Below are 27,778 nucleotides of genomic sequence, written 5' to 3' on the forward strand. Positions count from 1 at the left end.
TGTGCCATTAGTAAAAGAGTTGAGCATAGCAATTTAGTAATAAATACCCAATTTTATCTGAGAATTCACTGTTCTGTGTTACCTGTTCATTTGAAGCATTACAAATTGTATTGCTTGCATAAATGTCCTATAAAAAGTAACTGAATTAACTGAAGTATTTGGCAACATCATTGAGACCCTTTCAAATGAACTAAACTAAAAGTACTCAAACCAAACAGCAACAGCATACAAATGAACGACCAAATCACTTAAGCAGCCCTGGAGGGGGTCTCTACGGTGATGGTGGACGCACCTCTGCTGAATGCCCAGGTGGGGGAAAATCACTCCAAAGAGCTGGACAGCTGCTGCCGTTAGAGCGGAGGCTGGAGGGAGGGGGGTAGGAACCTCCTGGGCTTTCTCAAAGATGGTAAATGGGTCGTATTCTAACGTCCCACCTCCTGAACCACCTCCATGGAGCTTTAAACAGACAAACAATACAATGAAATTAAACATGAACTGCGCTGTAACTAAGGAATCAATCAATGACATTGACTGCTCATTAACAAGGCTATTTGCTAGATGATTAGACTGTGGTCTGACCTGTTCCTCTATGTAGTGCTGATCCATATCCTGCAGACCAGGGCCCAGCAGTGCCAGGTCTTGGCTGCAGCACAGGGAGGGCATCAGGTTCAGCTCGGCACATGCTGTGATTTCTGGCCCGGTCAAATCATTTAGCAGCTGCTTCAGCACTATGCCAAAGCTCTCTGAGCCAACACAACCAAACCATAATAAACAAATAAATACATATTTGGGCAATTAAACTGTCCAATTTCCATATGTGATTTTAGGATATAAAAAAAAAATGGAGAATCCTAAACAGCTCACTTTGATTTCAAAGCATGATAAAAATGCATTTAAAGGGTTAGTTCACCCAAAAATGAAATTTCTGTCATCATGTTGTTCCACACACGTAAGACCTTCGCAAAAACAAAACAAAAACAACAACTTTATTCAACAAATTTGTCTCTCCACTGTCATTCTCCTATGCTGTTTACGTTCAGCGCTTCCAGGTTCTACGTCAGACCGCCGACTCAGTATTGGTCAACTGTACACGTGAGCAGCACGACGCACGTGTGATGCTGACGCAGAAGCTGGCCAAAACTGAGTCGGCATTCTGACATAGAACCTGGAAGCGCTGAACCTTCTAGTCACTTCATAACATTAAGTTTGAACCACTGTAGTCACATGGACTATTTTAACAATGTCTTTTACTGACCTTGAACGTAGTAATTTCATTGCTTTCTATGGGGGATAAAAAAAACTTCTTGGATTTCATCAAAAATATCTTAATTTGTGTTCCGAAGATGTTTTTTTATGACATTTTTGGGGAACTAACCCTTTAAACCCTTTAGCCAGCCATTCTCACAAACAAAACCTGTCAGGGTGATCCAGGCTTAAGAATTATGATCTCAGTTAACATCTTTTTTCTTTGTTTTTATCAACAACAAAAAAACAAACAAACAAACAAAAAAACAAAACTTCATTATTTTACTTAAGTTAAAATTGTCAAAAAAAGTTTTTACTGTACATTTTCATACTTACCAAATAAATAAATGGACATTTGAGTTAAAATAATTTTATTTTGTGAAGAGGAGGAGACTACAGAGTGTTATGAGAGACATAGGACAAGAACTTGACCAATCAGAATCAAGTATTCCAGAATGCCAGGTAATAAAAAATATAATGTATAAAACATCAGCACATGATCAAGTTTAGCATTTTAGATTGTGCTTACCTTCATATGTTTTTGGTTGTAGCAACGTGAGGATCTCATACACTCTCAATCTAAAGACAGCGGCTGCATTTTTGACCTGGTTTCCATAGGATTTAATGATAGCTGGCAGCCTAAAAGAGGTGATAGGTACTCAATTGTTATGTCATAAATATTTGTCTATCAACATCCCTTCGACATCTTCTTTAAAAAGGTATTTACAACTTCATGGTGCCGTTTTCATTTTAAGCAACCAAGATCCACTCACTGGGTGAGAAGGGCCACCGCACAGGACAAGAGAGGAAGCAAACGACTGATAACATCATCGGTGAGAAGGTCTTTGCAGTGCACCACCAGACTCTTCATTGCTACAGGAGAGATAACACAAGCTATGAAGATCAGATATCCTGACAAATGCTTATCTGCACTCTGCAGTCAATGGCAAAGAACTTCCATCAAAGTTTTTTTTACTGTGATGTCAAGGGAACAGATCAACAGATGGGTTGGTGGATGAGAAAAATGGCTTATTTTAACTGAGAGAAAAGGAGAGACATAAGTGAGAAGACTCTAAGATTCATAAAAGACCCTCACCGCACAGTACTCCTGCACGTCCCTCCAAGGTCACCTGCCAGGTGAAGGAGTCTCCACGCCGCAGCTCATTCTCCGCATCCTTTACAGACAGCGGGAAGGCGCATTTCCATAGCAACAGCAATCGAGGTAAGTGATGCTCCATGACAGTGGGACCTTGAACGAAAATATCAGAAAAAACAAAAAAGGTGTTAAAAACTCAAACAGAAAATAAACTTCTATCAAATCAGCTGTTACGATATAGGCACATCTTGCCTAGATGGGCATATTGAAGATCATAAACCAGTATAATGATTCATACCCAGTGTCGAGAGGGCACTGAGCAGCAGCCAGCCTCCTTGAGTGCGTTGGATGGAGATTCTGCTGTTCTGAGCTGCAGAACGCAGTAGATCTTCCGCCAAGGCCATCACCACCTGCAACCAGAGCATCAGAAAGAATCAGTGAGTCTTGATCATATATGAAAAGTAATATACAGATATGAAAACACGGACAGTGCATTTGAAAATATATGTACAAATAAAGCCATGGATCTTCAGTAAAAAAAAAAAAAAAGAAAAAAAATCTTTACAAGCATCACTGTTTTTCTTTTCTTGTGAATTTCCAGTGAAGGAATAAAGCTCTTTCTTAAATGGACAGTTCACCCTAAAATAAAAACATTCTCATTTCAGTTTTAACCTGTATGACTTTCTTTCTTTTGTAGAAAACAAAAGATGATATTGGAACAGCATGAAGGTAACTGACAGAATTTGGGATAAAAGGGAAATTTCACCCCAAAAATGATAATTCTGTCATCATTTACTCACCCTCAAATTGTCCCAAACATGCATGAATTTCTTTTTTCTGGTGAACACAAAAGAAGAATATGGGTAACCAAACAACTGATAGAATCCATTGACTTCGATAGTATGGAGGGGGAAAAAATACTACTGAAGTCAAAAGGGACCATAAACTGGTTACTGACATTCTTCAAAATATCTTCTTTTGTGTTCAGCAGAAGAGAGAAATTCATACACGTTTGGAACAACTTGAGGGTGACTAAATGATGACAGAATTTTCTCTTTTGGGTGAACTATCTCTTTAACTTTATGTGGGATGCAATTCCCACAGCTGCCTAAAGTAAGCAATTTTTGAGCAACCTAAACTTCCTAATTTCTTAATGTTCAGGCAGAAACTTGATGAGCTCAGCTTCATTAAAATGAGCAGTGATGCAGTGTGGAAACTACCAAAGGGAGTCTAGACAGTGTTCCGGCACCTGGCTGAAAACTGCTCTTGCACAGAAATGCCTACTTGCAAGCAAGAGCACAGACTCAGTGATTACAGTGATCAGAAACACTGTCAGTATAAACAACCCTTAAGCAAACCTTGTGATAAAGCACTAACAGAACCAAAAACATTTTTGAACAAACTATCATGAACAAACTCGGTGTGCTTTAAAAAGGAGGCATAGGACACAAATCTCATTCATACCTTGCCCTTAGAGTGTGATATTCCTAGCGGACAAAGCTGTACTGCTCCCAGCAGAGCTGCGATGGCAGCACTGTACCCTGCCACGGCCTCAGGGCATGACTTTAGGGCATTCAGCCTCTCTGCACAGCGGTCTAGCAACACCGCCACCTGTGCAGGCATCCCTACGGCAACACACCGCAGGCACCAGGCAGCGGCCAGACGAGCAGATGCGCTGGGGTGAAGAAGAACAGAGATCACGGTGTCCAACATTCCTGTCAGAAAAAAAAAAACAAAGAAACTATTGAACTCACAGTTTTAGTAAAGTTCAAGGCATCACAGATGACAATCTGAGCTCTTACTGGAATTGTTATAAAAAGCTGGTGTCTCTAAAGCAGGATGGATGTGTTAAATCTGCTGCTGAAGGCACTTTTTCTGCTCAATCCTTCATCCTAGCCATACTATGACATATCCATTAAAGAAGAAATGCACACAATCCAGAAATACAGCTATAAAGACACAATCTTGAAAAACATTCCTGTCAGACATTTTGATCCTTAATACGGTGACTCAAACTCCAGTATATGACCATCACAAAGCCTTACAACATTAGGAGCAGGATATTGTCCATACATGCCAAATATTATATCTAAGAATTGATACTTTTTTTCTGTCATCACATTTTAAATATTTGGAGCATTTTTTTCATAGAGTAGAAAAGTTGATGCGGTGCCCAGATTTTGTTTATGCGTGACAAACCTATGCTGGTATCCTGCAGCAGTGGGGCGGCAGTGGAGCTCAGGTCCTGTAGCAGACTGCCCAGCTCCAGGAGGGTGCACACCAGGATATGCTGACTAGCTGCAACATCCGCGGGGCTCACACGTGTCTCCACGTTCCCCTCATGAAGAGCTGCGTCTGGTAGTAACACAGGGTGCATTTAAAACATTACAACTCAATATCCAATCCAACGGGACCTATATATTTGCCCCTTGGCCTAGTCTCTTACCCACAACCCTCTTCTGTTTGCTGATCATTTGACAGATCTCCTTTGCGGCTGCGATTTGGGCCTTCTCCCCCAGCAAAGTGCCAAGAGTGGCCCGCAGTATGAAAGAAACACAGCAGCGGCAGGAGATAGCGTCTGACGGGTATTGTGTCGCCCTTGTGTGAGATACCCACTCCATGAGAAGAGAAAGAAGACAGGAGAAGTGTGTCTCCAGCCACGCACCACCCAGAATGGACACAAACACCACGCATGTCTGTTTAAGAGAGAACAGGTATTATTCATGTTAAATTCATAAACTAAAATGGATAATAAATTATAAAAAAAATAATAAAGTAAAACTAAATAAATTAATAAAAACTGTATGTAGATTCACTTTTTGTGAACTTCTGCATAATGAATAATTGACACATAAATAAAGGGAAAACACTTCTGTTTTTCTGAAACTTTATTTGTTTTTTGTACCCTAGACATAAAGCCAGTCATGCCGACTCAAAGCACAAACATTCTGATCACAAGGGAAGGACTGGAGGAGGGTGAGCGACCTGTGTGATGCCCACGCGCACGTCTCTGCTGACTGAGCTGGTCCCTTTCAACATGTCTCCACTGGCCCGAAGGAAGCCGGCTCCACCCCGCAGGAAACCAGAACTCAGCAGCTCCATCACCTCCTCCAGGGAGTTGCGCTTGGAGCCTGGCCTTGGAGCTGAGAGCAGAGCCACAGGAACAGAGGAGGAAGAATGAACAGAAGAGAGGCGTGAGAGAGAGTGTGGGGGAATAAGTGATAGAACAGATGGAGAGGCAAGAGGAGTGTTACATTTAGAGAAAAGTTAAGCAGTATGTGGGAGACAAAGGAGAGGAGGGAAGGTCATGATTTTCACAATCTCCATGGGCAGATGCTCAGTTCAGTGTCCTCTGAGGATGTTACTGACATTACTGGATAAAATCCACCCACCTATGGCCTGTCTGGGCTCCAGTGCCGATGCTAATAAAGTGCCAAGCAGTTTTGAGATGCTGACTCGGACATCATAGTTTGAGCCCTCGAAGGCTCGGAAACAAAGAGTGGCCACATTCTCCAGCTCTGATGACCACAGGAAAACAGCTTCTCGCTGGAGCTCCAAAAGACACTACCAAAATAAATAAATCAATGATTCACTTCACAACTTGATAGTATTTCTGAGCAGACTGGGACAAAAATTGAAACAAAATATGCCAAAAGCATTAAAGGTGCCCTAGAATTATAAATTGAATTTACATTGGCATAGTTAAATAACAAGAGTTCAGTACATGGAAATGACATACAGTGAGTCTCAAACTCCATTGTTTCCTCCTTCTTATATAAATCTCATTTGTTTAAAAGACCTCCGAAGAACAGGCGAATCTCAACATAACACCGACTGTTACGTAACAATCGGGATCATTAATATGTACGCCCCCAATATTTGCATATGCCAGCTCATGTTCAAGGCATTACACAAGGGCAGCCAGTATTAATGTCTGGATCTGTGCACAGCTGAATCAACAGACAAGGTAAGCAAGCAAGAACAACAGCGAAAAATGGCAGATGGAGCAATAATAACTGACATGATCCATGATATCATGATATTTTTAGTGATATTTGTAAACTGTCTTTCTAAATGTTTTGTTAGCATGTTGCTAATGTACTGTTAAATGTGGTTAAAGTTACCATCGTTTCTTACTGTATTCACGGAGACAAGAGCCGTCGCTATTTTCATTTTTTTAACACTTGCAGTCTGTATAATTCATAAACAACTTCATTCTTTATAAATCTCTCCCACAGTGTGTATTGTTAGCTTTAGCCATGGAGCACAGCCTCAAACTCATTCAGAATCAAATGTAAACATCCAAATAAATACTATACTTACATGATGCATGACGAACATTTTATAAAGATCCATTTTGAGGGTTATATTAGCTGTGTGAACTTTGTTTATGCTGGTTATGGCAAGCGCGAGCTCTAGGGGAGGGGAGCACAAGATTTAAAGGGGCCGTACAGCCTGAATCGGCGCATATTTAATGATGCCCCAAAATAGGCAATTAAAAAAAATGAATAAAAAATCTATGGGGTATTTTGAGCTGAAACTTCAGACACATTCAGGGGACACCTTAGACTTATATCACATATTTTAAAAAGACGCTCTACTGCACCTTTAAAGTTATTATTATAGAAATGAACTTTTATTAGTAAAGCAATATTAGTCCAGTGGAATTATATTTTTTTTATGATGCAATTTCTTCTAACCACATAAAGCACACGACATCCTGTCAAATTACAATACAAACAATATTTAAAACCCATAGGTGTGTAACTGCCTATAAAATATCCATATAATGAAATATATCAGATAAAAGTGAAGAACCATAATTTGTTTTAAATATTCCAGGCATTTTTGTCTATTCCCATCACTACCAAAACACACCACACTCCAGAAGTCTAATACCAACAAAAAAAGATAATGATTATGTTAATAATAATAATAACTTGTTAGTGATTCTGGGCAGACTAGGACAAAAACTGAAATCAAAACTTAGCCTTTGTTTGGAACAACTGAACAAATTCTATTAATATTGCAATATTTTTTATTAAATGGAAGTTTGAATTACTACTACAATAACATCTAGGATCCATATTTTTATATATTTTATAGGTAAAGCAGGGTAATAATAATATTAGAAACTGAATTATGGTTGATATAAACATCTTAATACATAAAGAACAAAATGTATATTTTCCTTCAGTCAACTTTGATCGTGACCCCTTTTCTGTCAACAAGTAAAAGTGTTTGTCAAATGGACATGATTAGTAACTTGTGGTTGAGTGTTCAGTACCTTTGTGGCAGCACAGCGCACAGCCATGGAGCGATCAGTGAGACATGTGCGGGCAGCTTTATAGATGTCTCTGTGACAGGATACGGCACTCACACCTAAACCCTTCAGAATCCTCTCAATACACAACATGATCTCACAGCGGCCCTGAGACTGGACACAAACACGATATTATAAGTAATATCTCTCCATTAAATTTTTCTATATAAAACACCCAGAGAACAATCATAGAACTTAAACTAGGTTTCTAGGTGGTTTCTTACAGGCCCAAGTTAAAAGAACCCACCCTTGGGTCTCTGATATTCTGGTTCCCAGATATGACTCAGATCCTTCCTTCAACGTAAATTTATGAATTTTTTTGCCTGGTTTATAATCTGGCAGTAGTCTTTTTGCTTAGAAATAAGCAAAAGTAATTCAAGATAACGGTGCACAATGACGTTTAATACTTAAGATTATGGATTTATTTAAATCTTTAACCTTTAGTATTAGCAATAGTAATGATTGCCTCAGAAACACCATTAAATATACACTACCATTCAAATGTTTGGGATCAGTAAGTTTTTTTTAACAGAAATTAATATTTTTAATCAGCATGGATGCATTAAATTGATCAAAAGTTTCTTTTAAATAAATGCTTTTTTTTTTTAACTTTCTATTAATCAAAAAATCCTGAAAAAAGTGTCACAGTTTCTTAAAATATTAAGTAAAATAAGTTAACAGTGACAATAATAAGAAATGTTTCTTGAGCACTAAATCAGCATATTACAATGATTACTAAATGATCATGTGACACTGAAGACTGGAGTAATGTCTGCTGAATATTCAGCTTTGACAACACACTAATAAATTACATTTTAAAATAGATTAAACTTAAAAACTGTTATTTTAAAATGTAATATTTTACAATATTACTGTTATTACTGTAGTTTTGATTAAAAAAAAAAATGCAGCCTTGGTGAGCATAAGATACTTCTTTCAAAAACACTGAAGTCAGCATGAAATGATAGTCATCTCTATTGTGATGTAAAAGTGAAGAGTCTTCTCGAACAAGAAAAAAAAAAAAAAAATGCACGGCGGCATTGATTTTGTTCATCAGGAAATGATTGGATGGTTGTGATTTGCTATCTCACGTGATCTCAAAGGAAGCCCCACCTTCACACCAGTTGAAGAATGGTGAATGAATGTGCAGAATAAAATAATTATGTGCACAGCAATATTCCATTAAAAAAAAAAAGAAAAAAAAAAAAAAAAGAATCTGCCATTTTGATTTCATGGGGACTAAAAAAATTCTCACCAATCTCAAACTTTTGAATGGTAGTGTAGTTCATTCTCACTAACAAGTCCTAAGCATTCTGTTATGGTCAAACTAAAAATAATGTGCCTGTGATGATTCAAAACAACCTAAATAACCAGTTTGGTCTTCAAACTATTGGTCAAAGGAAAGCTTTATTTTTTGCAGTCAAGTACAGTCACATCTTTGTGTTTGGTTGAACTGTAAATCACGTACTGCTGTGCAGCCACACGTACCTCTGCGCTCTTCATGGCTTTCAGAAGGTTTGCCACGGTCTCTTTAAATGAGTTGATGAGTAGTCGACCCAGCTGCTCATACAGCGCACCCAAACAGGCCACAGCTGCCCTATAGGGAGAAATAAGTAAGCACACTGGCAGAGAATCAAACAGAAGCCCATCTGCAGCACAGGCGGTGGGTGTGCGTGATGCATGCGTGTAGAATACAGATTTATGACACTCACAGTCGTGTAGGCAGGAAGCTGGGCGAGTCATCCTTGCTGCGGATGATGTCATTGCAACGGTCCACTGTGAGGCTGGACATGAGAGAGTCACCCACTCTGTACACCAGCGCCAGACACTGCGCCAGCAGTAAGCGCGTCGGAGGGCCCGAGGAACTCGTCAGTACCGTGGTCAGCTGCTCCACTAGGCGCTTCTGGTTCTGCTTTACATCAGCCTGCCACACAAATACACACCAACATATTGTTTAGTTGAGCGCCACTCTTTAATTGCAGTTTCTTGGCAATTCACCAGTAAGAAACAGACAGACACATCACTAGTCCATTTCAGGCTGAGAAACAGCCTGTGGAAAGGCAGACAAATAATCAGAGAGTCTGTTCAGGAAGGCTTGCTTGTGTTTGAGAGAGAGACAGACAGAAGCGTTTCTTCCCAAACAGAGTGCTTATTGTCAGCGCCCTCAACTCACCCGGTCTGTAGCAGGGAGTAGTTTCTTGAGGAAACGCAGCCACTCAAAGACAAACTCGGCCCTCTGGGGCTCCCGTAGCTGACTGCAGGCTTCCTCGTTCAGCAGTAAACTATGAGCCTGCTCCATTTTTCTATCTCTCCAACTTTTCACCTTAGACCCCAAATGCAGTGCCCCTCACCTTCTGGACACCTCCATTCACCCTGGAAAAAACAAAACAGAAGTTTAAGTGAAGGGTTTTCGAACTGGAAGTGCTAAGGAGTCTGTGGAAAAGTTTACAGAAAAATAGTGTAAAAAAATTGAACAATAAATAAATAATGAAAGTAAGATAAAACAATTATTTAAATAACAAATAAATAAAATTATCAATATAAATAAATAATAATATTAAGGTGTTATAGAGGATGTTTTGTTTTATACATTTTTGCAATATTACTTGAAACTGTCTTTACTAACTGATAAAAGACTATTTATTAGGTGCACTGAAAGGAATAATATTAATATACATCATCTGTTCACGAGGTAGGGCCTTAAAAACATCAGCCAATCGTTTACGCGATGGCCCTCTGGCTTGTCAATCACTGCCATGACGTTCCTTGTGAGAGACGTGTGCGGCTGCACGCTCCGGTAACTTTCCACAGGCGCCGCATTCAATGTTTTTGTCAGGAGTAACAACTGCAGATTATGAGTTACCTGCGGTGAGTCCGACATAATGAATCCACGACAATACACCAATACACGACACAGCGAATGCCGGGCCCGGTGGTAAACAAACACTCGTGTTCCAATACTCCTGCACGAGTTTTGGGAGGTGTTCCCTTGAAATGAGCTGTGAAGGAGGGGGGTTGTTCTTACGCATGCGCTCATTTCAAAAACTCACTAACAGTCTTTGGTTTCTCAGTCGTCGAAAACATCCTCTATAACACCTTTAAGATATTGTTGCTTTGGCAACTATCTGAATTTATTTATATAATTTTATTTTACATCAAGTAAAATAATATTTTTATAGTTAATAATATAATCATTATAATAACCCAGTATAGTGCTATAGTGAGTAGAAACTAAATACTATTATTATATTAAAATTTATTATATTTAAAATATTAAAATATTATATTATTATTATAAAAAATATTTTATACATAGTTATAATATTTTTTTTACAGTATAGATTGGGTCTTAAAAATAACAATATATGGCTGACTTTTAAATTTGAATGGGGGTCCCTCTCACAAGGATGATCATATTTGGGGGTCCATGACATCTAAAACACAGGTTATCTATAACAGATTCACCAAAGATGTTGTAATTAGAAACTGATGCAATGAATATGACTCTGCATATCTGTATTTCCTGATAAGGGCTTTGCTACATGTCCTGTTTCATAACGTTCTTCTGCATTTAATTTATATGCAGAAAAGCCTGTTTTCATTCCAGTTTGTAAAGGGTTTATTACACATGGCACATCCCTAAATTCAAAAGTACCTTGTAAACTTATACGTCAGCTCTGAATTATGCATTACGTCCACTGCGTCTGTGCAGTCTGGAGAGAAACCAGCAGACCATGCAACTAAAATGACTAAGAAAGAAAACCTTAAATGAATTTCAACTTGTAAACCAGATGAAGTAGGGTGGGATGCAGACATCAAAAAGCCTCTCAGGGGAAAAAAAGGATGGGACAGTGAATTTTTTTTTAGGTTTGCTGGGTTTGTCTATAATGAGTCAGACTGGAAGGAGACCCCTTACTTTTCTTAGATTTATTAAGATGTAAGGCAGCAGAATTTATATGAATTTGGTTAGTTTCATTGTGAATTAAATATGCATATCATTAGAAATCTGATGAATATTAAAGCATTTAATGTTTTTTATACTACCATATTAACCTGTAGCTTTTTTATAAAATCCAACTCTGTTTAAGTACTAGGTAAAAAATAAAAACATATATTTTCATAAGTCTTTATAGTGTGTGATGTACAACAGATGATAACTCCAGGCTAAATAAACAGGACCTCTGGCTAACCCGATCTGCTGCCAACTTCACACAAATAGTTATCCTCTAACATTTATTTTTAACCAAAGATACGTCACAAACTAAAGCGGACATGTAGTTGTCAGTGATGTTAAGTATTGTTTAGGTATTTTAGCCTAACGCTAGCTTATATCCAATGCTAACCAATTCTCTTACATGCTAGCGGCATAAATCTTCAAAAGCAGCGATTTACTGTTTTTAAAATGAAAATATCACAAAGAAAATGTGTATTACCTGCTAAATCCATCAACTGTATTGTCAGGGGGACGATAGTGAGAGAGGTATATCCCTGTTGAAGTCGACTGTTTGTGTGTAATTCCTCAAAAGACATCTGCTTGCATGAAAGTGCGAGTCAAACTGTGAAGCGAAGCCACGTTAAAGAGAACATGAACGTGACTGACCGCTAGAGGGACAAACACACTACTGCCTTTATTCAAACTGTCTAAAAACAACATTGCTGTCATCCTAGACTACATTTTTGGCTATTACAGCTGCCTGCATAGAATACGCATGTTTATTACATTATCGCTGCCTACCTGTACACTTTAAAAAAAAAAAATGTATTATACAATACGTGTTTAAGCATTTTTGGCCATAACAGCCTCCTACCTACACAGCTTTTATGGTCATTAAGTTATAGCGACCGACATATACAGGATCTTGAGATACAGGATTCCAAAACAAACCATTACCTTAAGCGTTGTTGCTATTCACTTTATATGCAAGATTAGTCAATTTCAAGAGGTCATTTACATGGAGACCTTAAAAGTACAGTAGCAAAATAGATTTTCTTTAATTAATTCTAAAGTTCAGAGAGAGGGCAGAACAAGATTATGTAAAACTTTATTATGTAACCCTTTTAGGTGCGAGAAATAAGCACGTCAGGGAGAAAAAGAAAAAAACTATAAAGGTGTTCATTGTTAATACCCTTAAGTAACACTTCTAAAGCAGCAGTAAAAAAAAAAAACAAATAGGAACATTTTACAAAAATGTATAAAAGAACATGATAAAGAAAAGACAAGACACATAGCTAAGACTAGCCCAGTATTTCTGCCATCTCTTCCCAAAGAATACTAATGTAAAACTTGTGAACAAAAATTGAATTTTAACCATTTTATTTGTTCATACATTGTATTTGCTTATATTTATTTACTATACAATACAATCAAATAAAAGAATCTAAAATGTTGCATTTTCAATGAGGAATAATTCGAACAACTTGTTTCTTTTGCACTTCTTTATACTGAGATATTTATCTTCTTTCATTAAAGTTTGATGACATAACATCTGCAGATTATGAATTCCAATATAAAAATATACAATCCATTGTTAAGCTCTGAACTGGCCAAAAACAAGGCACAAACATGTTTTATAAGCTATGAAGAGCTAGTAAACATGAGCCTTGGCGTCTGACAAATCAAAACGCACTTAAAAACAACCGGTTTTCGAGTAGAAGCTAAAATATTGTAAAATAATATGATTAACAGCACTGAAACTAGCTCATTTAAGATCACTTTTACAAATGCTAAACACTGATAGTGAAACTCAGCAGTATTCCATAAAATAATCATCCTCCTCATCGCTGTCATCAGCTCTGGATGAGATATCCTTATCTGACAGCATATTCCACACCACAAAGTCATCATCTTCAGCTGTTGAAAACATGGATGATGAAAAAAAAAAAAGGATAAACAACATAGCATATTTTTTAATTCAATGCTCTGTATCATAGGCTATGTTCAGATTGCCAGAAAAAAAAAAAAAAATCCAGATTTTATCCAGATGGTTTTTTTAAAGTCTGGACAGCAAAACAACAACAACAACAACAACAACAACAACAACAACAACACATGAATTTATTTTTATTTATTTTTTTCCAAATCTGATTCAAAACACATTGGAGGAGGTTTGAAATGCGATTCGAATCAGATTTTTACAGATACATGTCAGTCTGGCTGCTCAAATCGGATTTCAAATGGTCTTTTATGTCATTCAACACGACACACAACGAAGAAATCAAACCCGGTGACTATGTCGTGGTGCGTATGTATGTATGTATGTATAATTATATATAAAATCACACACACACACAAAAAATAATTTGCTGATAGATTGGCTATGTCTCTGAACATACACATCTTAATCTACAAATCTTATTTGATTACTTTGATTATTAATAGTGCAGACAGCCTGCCTAAAAAGATCTGATTTGAAAAAAATAAAAAAATCTGATTTGCTTGCAGTCTGAACATAGCCATAGAATTACCAAAAAAGTCATGTGCATACCAACACATCTCTTTAGGGTCTTCTTGACTGCTGGAGTTGGTGTAAGCTTTTCCTACACAAGAAAAATATTGAATCGTCATCATATTGATTGAAAAAACAACATGTTCCTATCAACAAATAAAGAAGTTGGATGACTTATGGGAACAAAGTTAAAGACAAGTGGGATTTGAAAATTGTTACCATTGGCGTAGCCTTTTTTCCTCGTTTCTGTCCTTTTTGTTTCTTCTGAAGATGGAAAATGTACTTGTCCATGTTATTCCTTAAAATAAACAATAGAATGTAACCGATTTATATAAAGATGCAAATTAGACATCTGCATTTTGAATATTTCCATTTTCAAATGAAGCAGTAATCCTGATGAGTGCACTCAGCATCCACCCACTAAATACTCCAAAAGCATGAAAAGCTTTGGCAGTCGAGATGAAAACTTACTTATTGATGGATCCCAGCATTCCTGGGGTGATGTGCAGACACTGAGGGGTTTTGGCAGAAGTAGAGATGCTAGAACTCGGCGTCTGAGGGTTCTGGAGCTGGCTGAAATCCTCATCCTCTCCATTTGCAGCGAACACAGGCAACTACAGAAGACAATGGTCAAGTTAGATTTTTTACAGTATAAACAAGATATATGATTCAAACAGGGGGCATTATCAGGCTTGTGTGTGTGCAATTCATATGAAATCTAGTTCAGTGTAAGTGGATCTAAATCAACCAGCATAAAAGCACCTTGATTTGCCTTTTGTGCATTGGTGAGCTGGCAAACACATCATCATGGTCATCTTTAGGCATGTGGTCCAAGAAATGCCTCATCTGCTGTCTTCTTTTAAGAGTTCCTGCTTTAGCAGTTATTTCAACTATTTCCTTTCCTGTGAGCAAATGTAAGATCATGCATGTTCAATTTTATACATTTGCAAACAAAAACTGTCATAACTCATCAAAAATTATACAGCAAAAGATAGGTACCTGGCTCCTCAGTTGCGGCCGGTTTCTTTGATGCTTTTTTTCTGGGTCTTTTGTTGGTCTTCTGCTGGGCATTATACTGTTCCTGACACTCTTGAGCCGAACGAGTTCCAACAACATATGCAACGTTTGCCCAGTAACCGCTCTTGTGCTTGGGTAAGGAGTTGACTGCCCTGTCCAAAGAGATACACAGTGATATCATGATCTGTCTACATTTCTAAATGGCATCCAATGGAATGATGTGAATTCATAAAGTCATGGCCAGACAAAAACATTTTAATATTGGCTTTCAAGATAGAAGCTTACTCGTGTAGTTTTTGTTGCTCTTCTTCAGTCCATTTTCCATCCAACAACTCATCTTGTTTATTCGTATTGCTGTTTTCTGTTTCTGGCTTTTTGCTTCTAGTGTTTGCTTTTCCCGTTTCAGATTTCTTTGATCTTCTATTATTTGAAGCAGCATGTTGAACTCTTTCCTCATCGTCTGAGTGCTCAGAATGCATTTCTTCTGAGGAAACCAGGTGTCCATTAATTTTAGTTTCAGATCTACCTTTCCTTTGTCTTGTCCTCTTCAACAATGTGGTCTTCTTGTCGTGTTGTCGTCTCTCATCATCATCATCATCTGTGGGAAAATCAATAGAATCTCCAGTCAAAACATGATCTGAATTTCTCTGCAAGACCCTTTTTGGTCTATGTGAACCTTGTTCATTCTGTTCCTTATGACTGGTAGAGTCTTGCGGCACAGAGGTCTCAATCTTATGAGGTTTTGTTAGCTGTTTACGGTCTGTGGACCCTTTTCCTCTTTGCCTTTTTGGAGGGTCTGGAGATGCAAATGAGCTGTTTGAGTCTGTAGAATATTGGGCTCTGGAGTGTAAGCGAGAGCTTCGGCGTAAGGAACTGTTATTGAGTGGCATGGAGTGCGGTTCATCCTGAATTTGTTTTTGGGAGGTCTTTCTGTTACGCTTTGTCTTTGAATCATTCTCAATGCCAGTGTCTTGTTCATCATATGACATTCCTCCATCTCCAAGTGAGAAATTAGCATTCACTGCATCAACTTCTGCCATTTCTGCCCCAGAACCCACAGCGGCATCCTCTCCTCCAAACTGTTGTTTTCTCAGAGAGGCTCTTTGAGGTTGACTAGCTTTTTGTTTCACTGCATGACCTGAATTAGAGCTGGAGGCCACAACCGGGGGTCCTTTCTGAGCTCTTGTAGGTTTATTCAGTGTGGTGCTCTCTATTTGATCGGTTTGGGGTTTGGAATGCTGTTTGATCCTCCTCATTGGCACTGACAATTCATCTTCACTGCTAGATGTGTTACGCCTCCCTTTTGTAAAACAAATAAATGTGAAAATTTGCAATGAAAAACCAAATGCACTTTAAAAATACAAGCATGTTATCAATACATACCTCTTCCCCGAGTTTCAGGCCTGAATGTTTGTTGCTCTGTGATTTGTGATGTTGCTGGCTTCTTTGGCTGAAAGAAAAATAACATCAAACTTAAGAAATGGCCCAACTGCACCATAACAATATATAAAGTCCCTGCAAATGTCACTAGAGATCAAAAGACTTTGTGTGCACTGCTGAACAAAATAAGAAGAGCACCGTAGACAGTAGTGAGGTAGAGTAGTCTTCATGGATAGTGACATTCATGTCAGAGTCCATAACAATCCTCCCTCCTTTCCAGTATTCTAATGGCGGTTTGATGAGTCGGCCACTGCGGGAAACTTTTGCACTGCCCGGCTGACTGCTGTCACTAGGTGTGATGGGAGCTGTACAACAAAAAAATGTGTGACCGTTTCAAACCTATGAGGATGACCAGAGATTAAATTGAATATCTGAACGCAGCTAGACATTAAATGAATCAATTAATTATTTTCTTCAAAAAGAAGTCACTCAAAAGAACAATACGCACTCACATAAGACATGATTATATACAGGCCATTCTTTACTCATATTATGACATATATAATATACTCACAGGTTATAACGCCTTGAATCTTGGGATGTTTGGATGTTGAGTTTTTAGAAGCCTGTTCATTTCTTGCTTTGGGAGGTTTCACACTGCCGTTGTCCTTCGGACTTTTCTTTGATCTAAATCAAAAACGGTAAAACCGTTTAATGAAATGTATAGTTCCTTTTTTATTATTTGACGATACATAACATAACACAGTTGAGCCAACATACCCCATATGACCACTCAAAAACTGATCCAGGTACTCTTTCCACATTTTTGGAAACCCAAACAGAAACTTCTTCAAAAACCATGATGGAAATGCTGTAAAGGTATAAACAAAATAGTTAACTAAAGTAGACACAATAAAAGTAAGGAAACTTTATTTAAAAAGAATTTCTCTTACATGAATTGGGATGTTTGGCCATTTTCCCAACGAGGACATATGTTCTACCAGATGAGGTCTTGAGCACATTACTCGAGACTCTTTCAATGATGAAACTGCTGTGCCACGGTATCATAGTGTCTCTGTAATGTATCAAACCATATTCAAGCTACATGATATCTGAAATTATACTGCTTATCTTTGCAATAGGTTTGTTAAGAAAACATTTTTGTGTATTAACGAAAAACGTAATGCCGTAATATAATAAAATGTAAATTCATTTATAATGTAGCAAACACAGAAAATATGACAAGTCTTCAAGATATACCAAAAAAAAACATCAAATAAGGGGGAAAAAAAGGTCAAAAGCAAATATCTTACATGCGAATACCATCAACCACAAGGTCTTTGTTGAGCAGTTTCAAAACCCAGTCTTTTAAATGAATCCTCTTCACCTAAAAGAAAAGAACAATTTAATAATTTACGACTAATGCTGAAATACCGATCACCATTACAAAATATAAAACCATCAAATCACTTTTTTTGCATTTCATTTTATCAACGATCTTAAAAACCACTAAGAAACAATGATAATTTCCTTAACTTACATTGGTTCCTTCATCTAGCGCTATGGCAGCTTTTCTAGCTTGTTTTGGCTGAAACACAGACACTTGCTTTCGTGGGATCAAGACGCGGGGAGAGAGCTGTAGGAGAGGATCTTCCAGAAGATTATGAGAGGGCTGAGGGAGTCCAGGGACCACTTCTGTGTCTGACTGACCAAACGGACCAGACTCAGGACTACTAGACATGTCATTTTGTAGGTCTTCCTCTGTGTCTTTTTCTACAGAAATACTCTTCTCACCAAATACAACACAACCACCTGCAATCAAATTTCAGAACAAATTATGATCAGTGTCATATTGCTCTTTACATGATTACAGATTACAGTAGGTCGATGTCTGTAACCCAGTGTTCTGTAAAAATCTGAATCAGATCTATTGTCAAGTACATTTAAAGATGAATAAACACACATATGCATGCATACAACTGGTCATCATAAACAAAGCCTTGTTTCAGTATATGTTTATGAAACAGGAGATTCATATCCAGACACACATCACTCCAAACTACTGTAGTTTTATGAGTAATGCAAAATGAAATAAAACATTATACCTCTATTTCCACTTAGATAACTGATGGGTTTCTGCTGAAGATGGGCTAATGTCTCATCAGGAACTACCTTGCCCAAAAGCAAATAAGGCTCTTGAAAAAATAAAAATACAACAGATTTTATAAATTAAATGAGTCCAACTGAATACAACTGTGCTGAAATGTCAGAGAACAGCAATTGCTAAGATATATAATCATACTTCTGTTTCTGTTATAAAGATTCTCCGGCATTTGCTTTCGCCTTGCTTTCATCTCAGAGAACACCTCCATAGGCATCTTCTCCAGTAAAACACATGGCTCTAGACACACAAATAATAAAAAACATGAAATGAAAAGAATTCAATTACAGCAATATGTATGACATCTAAAAATTGAGAACTGACCAATAAATGACTGTGACTCAGTATTAAAAGTTTCATTTTGTCGTCTTTCTTGTGGCAAGTCTTTATCACCAGCCTGTGCATCTCCACTCGGCGACTTTGGAGGTGAGAGGGCTAACACATATGTCTCCTGGTTGGCGTTACTCTTTTGTGGGTACTGGTTCAAGGGGATACCACCACAGATCTCCTGGTTTCTTACATGATCAGGGGCTGCCCCATGCCCTGCAGAATTTTGTCTCTGAACTTTTGCCTTCATTCTCGCAAAGATCTTTGCTGGTGTCTCAGTGCACCTCTTCAGCATCAGGTCGGCTTTGTCTTGAGGGGTCACCTCTGCCGTGGCATTGATGCTGCTGAGCTCACAGTGGATATTTGGGCTATTTTCTTCAGCACTCTGTGCAGTGGAGTTCATCACCAACACGTCTCGGTTTGAAATCTTTCTGCCTGACCCAACTGCCCAATTGTGAGCTGTTTTAGGTATGGTTTTGACTGGTGTGATCATGTCACCAGCCTTAGCGACTTCAGGTGGTATGAAACAGTCTTTTAATGGATGATACATTATAGAGGAAAGCCAGTCTAAATGTTTACAGCTCCGTTGTGATCCATGTTCTCAGCAAAATCTTATAAGAGGCAGAAACAAATAAGGAAACATTAAAAATGAATAAATATCTTATAATGGAATTATACCATAAAAAAGTCTTTAAATCCAACTATTTCAAAATTTCTGGCTGTAAAATACTAAAGATAAAAGGAAAATAACCCCGTGAACACTTATCCGTCGATAAACCATATGCACAACAGTGAGTTTCATAAACATAGCCATTATGTTAAGACTGTGTAGTGACATATATGATGACTAGTTTTAAAAGTTAATCATCTTTCTTTTTTTTTCTTTAAGACTGTTCATAACTTTTTAAAGTCAGTTACATAGAAACGTACACTGTCATAATATGATACCGAAAAGTAAGCCTGATTACCTAAAGTAAGACCGAAAAGTAACTGCTAGTTGGTCATACCAGTTCTTGTGTCAGACAGGGTTTAGATTAGTTTATTAAATCAGGACATTTCGGTAGATTTATAAAATTGCCTTAAGAAAAAAAAAACATTACTGTTGTGCATCTTGAGACAAAACAACGGCAGTGACATATTTTATATGTCAGTGTAAGTTTCCGTTAAGACAACTCAAACATGCATTTTAGTATGAGATTAGGCTTAAGTCTTGTCTGGGCATTAAAGATCTACCATAATATATAGTTGCGAGAATAACAGTTTGGCCTACCTTTAATGAAAAAAAACCCCGACTCGTTCACCATAAATACTCGTTTGAATTTTCCCGGATAAAGCGCGGCTAACGTCTCGCGTCGCGAAAGGACTGCGTCACTTCCGTCAATGGTGCTAGGAAGTGAGTGATTCATTTCAGCGAATCGGTTCTTTCGAAGAGTTAGTTTCAAAGAATTGGTTAAAACAGTTCTACGATTCCTTTACCTCAAAAACGCACATTACATTTTGCTGTTCGTTTCGTTTTCCGATTAGGATTTATTGTAACCATGATTCGGCTTACAAAACAAAGCCATTTTGGACTTAAATAATTTCGCATTAAACAGTATAAAACTAATTCACATCTCTTCAATATTTGGATATAAAAAGGCTATTTATTAAATTCAACTCTGTAAGAAAATCAAATAATGAACATAAATAGTTATAAATAACTTTAAATATTTAAAGTCTAGATGGCTTTTAATTTAAGACTATATAGTAAACACTATTTGAATTTATTTTAAATGTATTCTGCAAATGCAAACATGATGGTTATCTGATGGAGACGTTTAAAAACACTCTTTTAATCCTATTTCGGATATTACAAGTCTTCATCTGGGGTCGTAACCATATTATTTTTCCAGCCTGGTTTCACAGACAGGTCTTAGATTAAGCCATATTAGGACATAGTTGCTTTTATAAACGTGCCTTAGAACAAAAACATGGAGTGCATCTTGAGACAAAACAATGGTATTACTGACATATTTTAAGACATGTCAGTGCAAGTTGCTTTCAGTTAAAGCAGCTCAAACATGCATTTTAGCCTAGGACTTGCTTAAGCATTGTCTGTGAAACTTGGCGACTGCCTGCGATCAATGTGCATACTATCCATCCTAAATAGCATGTGACTTTTGTAATATTCAATACTATTTATGCAGGGAAAAATAGGAAAGATTAAATAGTAATATCAAGGATGAGATTTAGACACACAAGATCAAATAGTACACTATAAAATGGGTAAACATGATACGGGAAGGGGTGAATTTTGTGGGCAAGAAGAATTAGTGGACCATGTTGAAATACGAGACTGAAAGAAGGATTCTAATGCAAAATTTAGAAAAAATAAAATAAATAAAATCCAATTTATACTGAAATATTTTACAAAATAATTTGAGAAATTAATGCTATAGTTTTATTGTTCAGTACCTTAAAATAACACATTTATGGGAGATAATAATACTAAGTAAATAAAAAAAATAAATAAATAAATAAAAAAAAGGGGGAAGAAGTCATTTTGATCCACACTCCAAACCAGTTGGTGGCGGAAATACACCATTTTGTTGTTTATCAACCGCCAAAAAAATTCAAGAAGAATAAGAAGAAGAAGAAGAAGAAGAAGAAAAGTTGTCATTAGCGTGTGATTCAGAAATATGCTGTCAGAAAGAAGATAAAACGAGCAGCATAAAAAATTTGAAATGTTAGGGAATACGTGTGAGAGTTGTTTGCAATCTGCCATTAAACAAGAGAAGAAGAAGAAGAAGAAGAAATACATGTGAGGATAACGTTTGGTAATGGAGACGATGTCCGAGAATAAACTACCGGAGGAGATGTGGATCCACGTGTTTGGATTTCTCCCTCTTCGTGACAAACTGAGTGTTCGTTTAAGCTGCACGTTTTTTAAAAGACTGGTCGACCATTGGACCTTATGGAAAGACAGCGTTGTTGTCCTCCAAAAGTTCGAAAGCTACAAACCACATTTTTGGAGAACTCTGCGCCAAAGGAAAACCAAGTCCATTGTTGTTCAAAAGGCACATGCAAAAGCATTGGAACACATTGTGAGTTTGCTGCCGTGGATGAGTTCCGTTACTCTGGTTCAGTGCAGTGATGGCTCAGCTCTGGTGACACTGGGGGCTTTAAAACACCTCGAGAGGCTTGTCATCCGTCAATGTTCCTGTCGGAGTCTGACCAGCTCACTTTTATCTTTGAGACAGCTGACTCATCTCTGCTTGTGTGAGGTACAGAGAGCTTCAGTATCGGAGATAAGTGCTGCTACTTCACAGCTTGTCAATCTTACCTCACTACACTACCATGAAGATAAAAACCCTCTCCTTAAACCTGCCCTTCATGGCATGTTGAGGCGCCTGCCCAACTTAAAACACCTTTCCTTGAAATTGGGACCAAATTATGGCATTCTTCCTGATGATTATTTTGGGCGTCCAGGTATGTATGCTTTCCAGGTATGGAAACAAAATGAAGGAAAGACAAGGGAAGATTTTCACAATTGTCTTTCACACAGGAGAGTTTGGGCTGAGCAGCCTGGAGCTGCTGAAATATGGAGATCCCTGCCTCTCTCCTGTTGCCTTTAACGCTCTGCCCTCCCTGACAAAACTAGCAGTGCACAATAAACAATGGCGTATAAATCCAGTATACTGCCGCATCACAAATTGGTTGCAAGAGCTTCATGTTCTCTCAGAACTCAACATTTCATGTAAGTATGAAATAATGCATAAACACGGGCGTCATTTTTATCTCAGAGATCTTCAACTGGAAATTTCTAAGGTGTCCATAAGATAACTAACTTATAAAATAATGTAACTATTAAAATACAAACATTACTTGATTACTTGAAAGAAAACTACAAAGTTAACACAGACAAGTTAAACTCAGTTTTATTGGTACCCACAGGATCATCCCAGATAGAACACATACATCTGCAAGATGTCTGTTAAAGATCACTTCATCTGGAAAGCATCTGCTGTGTACAAACATCTGACAGACATCAGTTTTACAAACATTCTAAATCATAAACATCTTAAAGACATCTTCTAAACGTCTATTTGACATCTGACTGGAAACGTTCTACACTGCGTTCCAAATTATTATGCAATTGACATATCAGTAAGATTTCAGTAGAATAAACATTCAGATTTTAGTTTTTCTAAGAATGTATTTATCCATGTCTTTTTAGATAACCGGTATCAATCTCAGACAAAATAATTTGCCAGATCTATGGAAACCCTACTTAGAGGTTGTTCCACATTATTAAGCAAGTCACAGCTCTCATGCAATATGGGGAGGAAGAAAGATCTTTCTGAAGATGAAAAGCATGAAATGGCCCAATGTTGTGCAAAAGGCATGAAAACAACTAATATTGTGTGAAACTGAATGGAGATTATCGAATTATCATAAGATTTGTGAGTGATTTAGAGCACAGCAGAACTCGGTCAGATAAAGGCTTATTAATTAAAGTTCCTATCAAAAAGATTAATTGTAATAAAAGGGCAGCTATTAAAAAAAGCCAGTGTTGAGCAGAAAACCGGTATTTGAAGCTTCTGGTGTCTCTGGAGTCTTGAGAACCTCACCATGCAGGCTGGCAGTTGTGCGTAAAGATGCATTTTAGACACCACTAACCAAACCTCACAAAGAGAAACATTTACAGTGGGTGTAGAAATACATTTTCAAACAGTTTTATTGCTGTGGTGTTTTTTTGCAGCATGGGATAGTGCATTGTACAAATAGTGCATTGTACTTATGCACTATCCTCCTTTTTATACCATAGCTAAAAAAATGGCCAGTTATGAGCTCCAATTATCTTGCAAAAGTCATTTTAATACCCTCCATCTCACTTCCCAGTATTCCAGCCCAAATCATCACCCACCAGCTCCCTGCTGACGTCGCAGTCTTGTTGGAACGTGGTGGCCATTCACCAACCATCCAGGAATCCATCCATTTAGACCATCCATTGTAGTATGGCATTAGTCAGTGAATAAAACTATTTAAAAAAGAGTCTTCATGTATTTCTAAACCCACTGTAAATGTTTCTCTTGGTGAGGTTTGGTTTGGAGTGGCTGAAATGCATCTTTACGCACAACTGCCAGCCTGCATGGAGAGCTTCTTGAGACACCAGCAGCTTCAAATACCTGTTTTCTGCTCAACACTGGCTTTTTTTATAGCTGCCCTTTTAATACAATTAAACTTTTTGACAGGAACTTTCCTCAATAAGCCTTTATCTGACCAAGTTCTGCTGTTCTCTAAATCATTCACAAATCTCATGATAATTCGATAATCTCCATTCAGTTTCACACAATATTAGTTGTTTTTATGTCTTTTGCACAACATTGGGCCATTTCATGCTTTTCATCTTCAGAAAGATCTTTCTTCCCATATTGCATGAGAACTGTGACTTGCTTAATAATGTGGAACAACCTCTAAGTAGGGTTTCCATAGATCTGGCAAATTATTTTGTCTGAGATTGATACCAGTTATCTAAAAAGACTTTGGTAAATAAACAAACAAACATTTTCTTAGAAAAACTAAAATCTGAATGTTTATTGTACAGAAATCTTACTGATTTGTCTCTTGCATAATAATTTGGAACGCAGTGTATATAGACACACTGCAGATGAGTAAATATGCCTTCCAGATGTAAACGCACACATCAAATAGACGTCTCCAAGATGTATGTGAGCTATCAGGGATGAATATAACAATAATAATAATTGTTGCTATTATTATTATTATTTAGTAGTAGTAAATGTCATTTTTTTATATTAATAATTTGTTATAATATATTATACTAATAAGAATTATTATGTTATTTTATATTGATTTTAATCTATTGTCAGCCCTAGTTTCTGTTGGATCATTAAAGGGTTATTTCACCCAAAAAATGAAAAATTTCTGTCATTAATTACTCACCCTCATATCGTTCCACACCCGTAAGACCTTTGTTCATCTTCAAAACTCAAATTAAGATATTTTTGATAAAATCCAATGCTCAGTGAGGCCTCCATTGCCAACAAGACAATTAACACATTCAGTGCCCAGAAAGCTGCTAAAGATGTATTTAAATCAGTTCATGTGACTACAAGGTTCAACCTTAATGTTATGAAGCGACAAGAATACTTTTTGTGCGCCAAAAAAAAAAAAAAAAAAAATCAAAGTAACAATTTTATACAACATGATGGGCGATTTCAAAACACTGCTTCATGAAGCTTTACGAATCTTTTGTTTCGAATTAGTGGTTCAGAGCGTGTATCAAACCGCCAAAGTCATGTGATTTCAGTAAACGAGGCTTTGTTACGTCATAAGTGTTTCGTAATATCAATAGTTCATGTGACTCTGGCAGTTTGATGCACGATCTGAACCACTGATTCGAAACAAAAGATTTGTAAAGCTTCAAAGCTTCATGAAGCAGTGTTTTGAAATCCCCCATCACTAGACTTGTTGAATAAAGTCATTATTTTGTTTTTGGTGCACTAAAAGTATTCTCGTCGCTTCATAACATTAAGGTTGAACCACTGTAGTCGCATGAACTGATTTAAATATGTCTTTAGCAGCTTTCTTGGCACTGAAAGTGTTAATTATCTTGCTGGCAGTGCAGGCCTCACTGAGCCATCGGATTTTATGAAAAACATCTTAATTTGTGTTTTGAAGATGAACGAAGGTCTTACGGGTGTGGAATGACATGAGGGGAGTAATAAATGACAGAAATTTTTCATTTTTGGGTGAACTAACCCTTTAAATAAGCATGTTAGGGAAGAACATAAGAGTAGCAATTCAGCACTTGATCTTGATATTTTTTGATTTATACAATAAATCCCTCTACATTTTTGTCCTTTCTTTTGTATTTTCTAGTAGGATTCCCACTCCAGGTCTATGCTAAATCAATACCCAGGACTGTGCAGCGTTTGTCTCTCATGGGAGTGAAGGCAGATTTGGAGGCAGTCAGGATCATGGCAGAGCAGGTGCCAGATCTCCTTCACCTCCACTTGGACTTGTGTTGTCACGACAACTGCGGTATAATCAAAGAAATACCTCAGATTTTCCCAAAACTGCAGGTCCTGAAAGTGAGGTGAGAGTTATTTTGTCATGAATTGTAAATATATTATATCAGAATAAGTAATTGTACTGCTTTTTGTGTGTATCTGACCTCAGTTAACTTTTTATTCTAATCAACTTCCCTCTTTCAGACACCAAAATGTTCCAGAATCTGTGTTCCTTCAGCTTCAGAATCTGTCTCGACTTCAGCAGTTAGTGATTTTGGATGCACCCCAGAGCCACAGTCCTACTTTCCTAGATCTGACTCAAAAATTTCATGACCAAACAAACAGTAGAATCCATGTGCTTCATTCCAATTCAAAGGACCAAACCACTTGTTCTTGTGGTTTTAATTGATGCACTTCATTGTTTCTTATGTCATTGTAATATAGAGGAACATGTATGTTGTGTATTTGATGCATTTGGGTACGATTTCAAACATGTACAGATAATCGTGCCTTATACACAGCTGTCTTTGTAATATAGAGGAACATGTATGTTGAAGATAGAAAAAGGAAATACATTTTGAAAAGGACACACACTTTTTTTTACTTTTAAAACGTTGTGAATGATATTGTATTCCATTAGCATTTACTTGACTCTTTACAAAGTGGTACATATTTAGAAAATGGGACATTCACTCAAGGTCTCTGTAAATTGTCTCAAAAAATGAAAGAAAATAAAGAATACAGTAGGAAGTCTTCATTTCTATTCTTAACATCCGAACCTCTCCACTAGGTGGCAATCTATTCACACTTGGTTATAAAAAAACCTTTCATGTATCCTTTCGGTAGTACACAAAATATGTTTAGAAACAAATATGTAGTATAAATCCACATAAATATGTGAAAAAAAACTAGTATGAAAGACAAATATGACATTAAAGTGAAAAGACTTGTTTACCATAAGCACTCAGAACAGGATTATTATTATTATAATTAGTTTTATAATTAACAGTTATGTAACATTTTTTTTTTTTACTACACTTCATTTTCCAATTTGGACATTTAAGGATTTATGATATGAAAATGAATTTTAAAGGCTTTCCATCAGGTTTTACTAATCAAGGCCCAGTCAAACTGATGAGACATTAATATAATTAGAAGCAATTGTGCTAGCAATTAGCTGTAGTGAAGCTGATCCATCATTGCATATATAATACTGAAGGGTGAATGTTTGGATGTTTTAATCCCACTCAAGGTTATACAGTTGTAAGAGCTTCCCAGAAGTTTTATGGTGTATTGAAGCTGTGAGAAATCTTCCATTAACCGAGGATGGAGCATTCATCAAATGAGAGATGACAAGGACAACATATCACTCCACATTATATCCCACTGAGGGAGAAATAATGTGCTCATAAGTAACAGAGGAGACTGAGTGAAAACACTTTTGGAGTAGCATGCGATGCTGCCTGACTTAAACCGTGTCCATGGAGAAACCTGCAATGCTTCAACATCCGGTTCTATCTGCAATTCGAAAAGTGTTATAGTTTAGCATGCGTTTGATGTGAAAGTTGTGGTTTAATCTCCTTAAAATGTTTTACATACTTTTTTTTTTTTTTTTTGGACATGTTTCATTTCAGGCATGTCCAAGAAATTTCAATGTTTCACCTCAGCAAGAGAATTCTATGTTCGAGATTCTTAGCTCTGAGATGAGTACAGCAAAGGAGAAAATGGCAGTCTGGAGGACATGGAAGGAGATTGGTGTATTCTCTT

The 27,778-nt window shown here is 37.2% G+C and overlaps 3 protein-coding genes across 4 annotated transcripts in view; 1 reads left to right on the forward strand and 2 right to left on the reverse strand.

Annotated features, from left to right (window-relative positions):
• The window catches only part of heatr5a (HEAT repeat containing 5a), a 28,369-nt gene extending 16,137 nt beyond the window's left edge, over positions 1-12,232 (reverse strand). For both annotated transcript variants that reach the window (XM_067367623.1, XM_067367622.1), the window contains exons 1-16: positions 12,098-12,232; positions 9,838-10,037; positions 9,377-9,588; positions 9,153-9,261; positions 7,629-7,778; positions 5,734-5,905; positions 5,327-5,484; positions 4,788-5,037; positions 4,541-4,696; positions 3,806-4,056; positions 2,640-2,751; positions 2,342-2,494; positions 2,019-2,118; positions 1,775-1,884; positions 580-743; positions 293-456 (exon numbers count right to left, since the gene is read on the reverse strand). In XM_067367623.1, the coding sequence (XP_067223724.1) occupies positions 293-456; positions 580-743; positions 1,775-1,884; positions 2,019-2,118; positions 2,342-2,494; positions 2,640-2,751; positions 3,806-4,056; positions 4,541-4,696; positions 4,788-5,037; positions 5,327-5,484; positions 5,734-5,905; positions 7,629-7,778; positions 9,153-9,261; positions 9,377-9,588; positions 9,838-9,963 (2,387 nt within the window). In that variant the 5' untranslated portion in view covers positions 9,964-10,037; positions 12,098-12,232. The remainder of the gene's footprint in view (positions 1-292; positions 457-579; positions 744-1,774; positions 1,885-2,018; positions 2,119-2,341; positions 2,495-2,639; positions 2,752-3,805; positions 4,057-4,540; positions 4,697-4,787; positions 5,038-5,326; positions 5,485-5,733; positions 5,906-7,628; positions 7,779-9,152; positions 9,262-9,376; positions 9,589-9,837; positions 10,038-12,097) is intronic.
• An 826-nt stretch (positions 12,233-13,058) lies between these two features.
• Positions 13,059-20,329, reverse strand: mis18bp1 (MIS18 binding protein 1). The gene is made up of 18 exons (XM_067367848.1): positions 20,266-20,329; positions 18,993-19,606; positions 18,810-18,908; positions 18,613-18,702; positions 18,048-18,319; positions 17,821-17,894; positions 17,461-17,582; positions 17,288-17,378; positions 17,082-17,194; positions 16,706-16,872; positions 16,511-16,577; positions 15,413-16,427; positions 15,110-15,279; positions 14,873-15,012; positions 14,582-14,724; positions 14,330-14,408; positions 14,150-14,201; positions 13,059-13,515 (listed from the first exon to the last, which is right to left on the reverse strand). Exons 2-18 carry the CDS (start codon positions 19,543-19,545, stop codon positions 13,409-13,411), a joined length of 3,354 nt encoding a protein of 1,117 aa, XP_067223949.1. The 5' UTR covers positions 19,546-19,606; positions 20,266-20,329; the 3' UTR covers positions 13,059-13,408.
• Positions 20,330-21,607: 1,278 nt separating this feature from the next.
• Positions 21,608-26,754, forward strand: im:7136021 (uncharacterized). Its single transcript, XM_067367984.1, has 4 exons — positions 21,608-22,463; positions 22,540-22,731; positions 25,881-26,097; positions 26,216-26,754. The coding sequence occupies exons 1-4, from the start codon at positions 21,815-21,817 to the stop codon at positions 26,418-26,420; spliced, it is 1,263 nt and encodes a 420-aa protein (XP_067224085.1). The 5' UTR covers positions 21,608-21,814; the 3' UTR covers positions 26,421-26,754.
• The last annotated feature ends 1,024 nt before the right edge of the window (positions 26,755-27,778 follow it).

The sequence above is a fragment of the Chanodichthys erythropterus genome, chromosome 18, assembly GCF_024489055.1.
Source record: "Chanodichthys erythropterus isolate Z2021 chromosome 18, ASM2448905v1, whole genome shotgun sequence".
Taxonomy (NCBI): domain Eukaryota; kingdom Metazoa; phylum Chordata; class Actinopteri; order Cypriniformes; family Xenocyprididae; genus Chanodichthys; species Chanodichthys erythropterus.